General features: G+C 37.9%; 1 protein-coding gene across 9 annotated transcripts in view; it reads right to left on the bottom strand.

Moving 5' to 3' along the window:
- Positions 1-6,000, bottom strand: part of LOC307152273 (3',5'-cyclic-AMP phosphodiesterase 4D-like) — a 296,084-nt gene that overhangs the window by 36,566 nt on the left and 253,518 nt on the right. For 5 of the 9 annotated variants that reach the window (XM_079860768.1, XM_079860772.1, XM_079860773.1 and 2 more), the window contains 2 exons: positions 3,353-3,544; positions 1,772-1,834 (listed from right to left, as the gene is read on the bottom strand). In XM_079860768.1, coding sequence (XP_079716894.1) covers positions 1,772-1,834; positions 3,353-3,544 — 255 coding nt within the window. The remainder of the gene's footprint in view (positions 1-1,771; positions 1,835-3,352; positions 3,545-6,000) is intronic. The other 4 variants (XM_079860771.1, XM_079860776.1, XM_079860777.1 and 1 more) reach the window with 1 other exon arrangement.

The raw sequence follows: 6,000 nt of genomic DNA, 5'->3' as shown, positions 1-6,000 counted from the left end.
ATTAAGTACAAATGCACAAAGTGCAATACTGTTAATCCAAAGGCCGATGAACGTCTAAAACTTCCAGAGCAATGAGACGGTAGAAGGTAATCTCCGGAAACGACATGATATTTCCTGCCATTCCGGTTTAAGAATGGATTCTCTGGCAAAACGAAACAAAAACGTGCGTCCGCCGTCCCTCGGGACTCTACATAATGCATGAGCTGGTGCAGGGTTACATAGAGAAACGCTCTGAGCTTGCAAAAAACAGGCCAGAGAGAGGAAGTGCACTGATATCTTCCATCACCGTTCCATTTGCTTTCGCTATGTGATCTGGGCTGTTGTTTGTGTGCTAGTTTTGCCATGCAACTGAAGTCATTTCTACAATAGTTCATTATTACACCTCTATTTTGTTGCATTCGTATGCTCTGTTCCTAGTGAGTAGTCTATAAGAGCAGCAATTTAAGGCATGCTTCAGATGCAAAGGAGTTCATGCATTGCAAGTTCATGCATTGCAAACAGATCCATTAAAAAAGCGAGAGAAATGTTCATTATTAATACTAAAAAGTATTAATAAAAATGTTTGGTAACACTTTATTTTACAGTGTCCTTGTTACATATGTTACATGCACTTACCATAGTAATAACAGTAAATTATGCATAATTACATGCAATTAACCCTCAACCAAACCCTAACCCCACACTAACCCTATAGTAAGTGCACGTAGTTGCTTAATATTACTCAGTACTTAAATATATAATTACACTGTAACAATGACACCTTAAAATAAAGCGTAACCAAATGTTTATAATAATTATAAAATAATATTATACTTGAATTATTTTACATATTAATACAAAATAATAATAAAAAAATGTATATGTATGCACATGCACAGAATTAATTGCATTGGCAAAATGCTACAGAAAACAATTGTGAAGTCAAATATGAAACAATGTAAAGCGTTCTAAACCAGGACAGTTATGCTGTCTAAGGCTAGGCATTAGCAGGATCACTGGGTTTCAATGCAACAAAAGCACAGGGTTGCGTTTCCTAAAAGCATTGTGAACATTTGCCAATAGTGTCTAACACTATTTATGATAATTTTGTGGTGCTGACGGATTCGCTTCTGGTTAAATGTGACGACTGCAGAGCAGAATCTAATGGATCAATTTCAGCATTTGACGTAAAGCTCAACAAATATTCGATCTCTATTAAATGTCAAGCATTGTATTGCTTATTAGATCAATCTAGTGAGGAACATTAAATTAGGCCACACAATAGAGCGTATGCATTCACGGCGGCTGGAGGAAATAATAATAATACTAGTCACATGTGCACCTCTAAACTGCTATTATCAGTGTCACATGCAATGCAGGATCATGGCAGAGATGGAGACTGACAAACACACACACTCACACACACATCCAAGCCACAAGCAGCATGTCATCCGAACTCAGTCTTCTCCATGCGATATCTTTCATAACGTTCCCCTACGCGCTTACGACACACACAGGGTTTAATGCGCAGAATCTTCAACCAATCAAATCAACCTGAGAATTGAAGACACGTCCCTGTTGTCGCATCCCTTGAGGTTTGCGTGGCAGGTTGATTTGGTTGTCATTCTGTGCATTAAATGGTGAGGGTGTAGGTGAGGGGTCTCGATGCGTGTGAGACCGTGATGCTCGCGTCTACAGGTGAAGCAAGGTGATGCAAATTAGACAAGCAAGAGCATTCCTTGAGGAAGAGCAAGGCCAGGAGCTGCGAGCCAGAACCAGAACCACAACTTACTTTCCACTAATAACCGGCTCAGATCTCCGAGAGACCAGGCCCGGTCTCGGCAGGTGGTTATTCCTATCGATAAGGACACAGTTTGTCAGACAAACACACACACACATACACACACACACACACACGTTGCTTCTTCTGCCTTTGTGGTTTGAGAAGTAGCTGAACGAGCGTGTCTCTAAAGAGGTCAGAGAGAGTTTCTCTCAGGTTCTTCAGTGACTTTAGCTACTTGCTTTGGCTTTATTAATGTCATATTAAAGGAAAATTTCTTCCAAAAATCATCTACTCACCTTCATATCCTTCCAAACTTGATGATTAATGGGTACTGTGGATACCGTGCTCTCGAAAGAAGCAAAAACGCTAATACTATGGCTTTATAAAAATTCACAGTAGATCTCAAATTCGTCAATTTCCAGAGACATAAATCCTGGTTTGTCCGCCAGCAACCATTTACTTCTGCTGAACTGAAGAGCAACATGCACATCCTTAAAAAAATCCTAATTTTGTTCCACGGATGAAAGAAAGTCACGTTTGGAACAACATGAGGGTGAGATTAATATTTGATGCAATATTTACACTAGCGTTTAAAAGTCTGGGGTCGGTAAGATATTTTAATGTTTAAAATAACAAAAATCTCTCTTCCGCTCAACAAGGCTGCATTTATTTGATCAAAATACAGTAGAAATTGTGAAATATTATTATAATTCTATTTTCTATGTGAATATAGTGTAATATGTCATTTATTCCTGTGATCAAAGCTGAATTTTCAGCATCATTACTCCAGTCTTCAGTGTCACATGATCCTTCAGAAATCACTCTAATATGATGATTTGATGATCAAGAAACATTTATGATTGTTATCAATGTTGAAATGATTATTTTTCATTGATATTTTTGTGGAAATCGTGATACATTTTATCAGGATCTTTTGATGAATGTGAAGAACAGCATTTATTTGTGATCAAAGTCTTTTGTAACATTATATAAATGTCTTAATTTCGTTAAATTACTGACCCCAAACATTGAATGATAGTGTTCAAAAAGACTTTTGTTCTCCTCATTGTGTGTTTCAGAGAAACGATGTAGACAGAGAAAGAAAGGCTGAGGTAAACACGAGAGGGCAAACACACACACACACACACACACATGTACACGTACACGCACACGCACACGCACGCGCACACACACACACACACACACACACACACACACACACAGTCATTAATGGATGAGACAGCTAAATGTTTATGTGGGCCTGATTCGAATTAGCATAATTTGGGTTCGGCTAATTGGTCCTTTTTCGACCTGTAGATATGATTGTTAAAAAAAAAGGAAATCAAATGAGATCACTATTCTTTAACTTTTTTTTTGTTGTTGTTACCGGACAGGAAAACTGTAAGAACTGGGTGTTTTTATAGCTGCATGGACAAATGAAATGATGATGAACCACGACACAAGCATCTCATTTCTAAGTGTGCTTTTGTGAAACAAAAGCGTGTCCAAAGAAAAGAAAACTCAACTGACCTCAAATAAAGCAAAGGCTAATGGGAGAATGGCACATTTGAAATGTTTTGGAGTGCTCACATGTCACTGGCGATGGAGGAGTTTCGGGACATGGACTTCGGCGACAGGTCATAGTCGCTGTCGGAGCGGTAGAGGAACGATTCCCTCCGCTGGCTGTGCACGAAGTTAGCCTGAATGATCAGACCCGAACCCGGACTCGTCATGGGATCCAGAGGACTCCGTCCTGACGACGTGCCATTGTCCACGTCAAAGCTGGAGAGAGAGAGAGAGAGCGTGTGTTACGCAACCAATAAACAAGAGTTAGACTTAACATTACGTTTGGTAAAAAAATAAAAATAAATTGCCATAGTTTGTCATGTTTCATTGCGTTATACTCCAAGCACAACTATGAAATATGCTTACAAAAACTATTTTTAATAATATTTGAATAATATAAGGGTGAAGATTTTTGTCACTTTTGGCCAATACTGTACGTTTAGGGGCGCACTGTAGTAAACAGATTATTGTTATGGTACTAGTAAAAACTGTATATTAAATATTATGTGTTAAATAATGACAGGAAATACAAGTGTTTCCGTTGAATTAAATCCTAGTTACAGTGTGTAACCAAAATACCAAGAACATCCAGGAAAAACAGATCTATGAATAATGCAGGACTAAAACACACCGGGACTCTTATTTTGAAATGTCAATGCTTTACTATTGCTGGCTGCTTATTCATAAAGATGAGAAAACATGCACTCTTACACCCATCTACAACATATTCCAAAATAAACATCATACAGGAAGCATAGTCATAATTCATCAACAGTAAATCATAACCAATCGTTTGAGACGTGCAGCACTCATATTTAATAATTAAATCATAGCCTTTTGAAGTTTAATAATCACATTAGGCCGTGTCGCATTCCTGTTTTTCCATCTCCACATTTAAGAACTCTTAAAATAATCATTAAGATGTTTGTTATGCCATTTCAAATATTTTTTACCTTAAATTTCATAAAAATGAAATGCATTTAAAACACCATTTACAGTTTGCACACATTTATTTTTAGTTGCAAATGTGAGTGAAACTCTTGCACTACCTCACAGATCTGAGCGTAAATGAAGATGAAGATGTTCATACAGATACTGTCAAATGAAATTCCAGGACTTTCAATGACTCTTCAAGCACTACTGTTTTTTGGTTTTCTAGGAATACAATCAGAGATCTCACTTATCAAACAATATTATCTTTCAAATTCTAAAAAAGTATTTCAGAAATGCAATTTTAATAGGATTTCAAAATCCTATTCAAGTCCATCAAATGCAATCCCCTTAACCATTTCCTCATTCAAACAGATTTTTTCCCACATGAATATATGGATGACCTGAAGAATAAAAGTTGTATCATATACTTGGAAATATATGAGCAATATCACGCTAATAGCCACGTGAAATGGTTCTATATCAGATACGCAGCATTAATTTTGCGTGAAAAGATTGTATTTGTGTTTTTTCTTTTAAAAAAACAACACTTATTTCAACACTTTCAATAATTCAAGCACTTTTCAAGTACTTATTCATAAATATTAAATTTACTTAACTTAAAGTGACAAAAAAAATCTAATTGAAGTACTTGAAGCACCTTGTGCGAACCCTGTTTGTGAACTCATGGAGATTGCCTTTCCTAAAGCTAAAGCTGCTTATCATAATGAGCGTACGCTAGCAGAGACTGAAGCACAGAGGTTTCCCTCTCAGTGACGTCTAACACACACACAGGTACACACTGTCAGTGGGTTTAGCTGGCGTTTGTGTAAAGAAGCTAATGGTCACGCTGAGGTCCTCGTGACGTCACACACACACTGATTCATCAGGTGAGCGAGTTTCCCCGCGAGCACCAGCTCATCTGGAACCCAGACAAATCCTCAGTGACTCACTCCACACGTCAATTACCTAGAAAGTCTGAATGGGTGAAACGGCAGAAACACGTGGAACTGGATCCGCGTCAACGAGACGCTCGACTGTTTTGTCTCGGCTTTTGTTTGCAGGCCAAACAAAAGAGCAGATTTCAAAACTTAAAGGGGTGGTTGATTATGATTTGACTTTTCTAGCTTTAGTTAGTGTGTAATGTTGCTGTTTGAGCATAAACAACATCTGCAAAGTTACAACGCCCAAAGTTCAAAGCAAAGGGAGATATTTGCTTTTAAAGAAATCGCTTTTTAAGGACTACAACAAACGGCTGGTAGAGACTACACCACATTCCTCCCGGGTTAGTGACATCACCAACCCTACAATTTACATAAACCACGCCCCCTGAACGATTTATAGATTATCAAGACAGAATATGCTAATGACTAGAAGATAACTACACATCAGCTTCATAAACTCATCAACTATCCATTCAGAAATGTCCTGTTGCTTCTACATGTTGGCACTTCTTCTTGAGTCTCTCCATCATTGTCTGACTCCGGTTTGAACATAAAAGGCTAAAAGTTTTTGAAATTTTCAGTGTACACACAGAGCTCTTGAAGCTCCGCCCCCTGTGCCGGGAGCAGCAGCTCATTTGCATTTAAAGGGACAGACACAAAACGGTGTGTTTTTGCTCACCCTCAAAAATGACAATTTTAACATGCTATATTAAAAATATCTGTGGGGTATTTTGAGCTAAAACTTCACACACACACTCTGGGGACATCAGAGACTTATTTTACATCTTGTGAAAATGG

This window comes from Squalius cephalus (genome assembly GCF_949319135.1).
Source record: "Squalius cephalus genome assembly, chromosome: 24".
Taxonomy (NCBI): domain Eukaryota; kingdom Metazoa; phylum Chordata; class Actinopteri; order Cypriniformes; family Leuciscidae; genus Squalius; species Squalius cephalus.
Note: the sequence above shows the minus strand (reverse complement) of the source record. Positions and strands in the feature narration are given on the sequence as shown.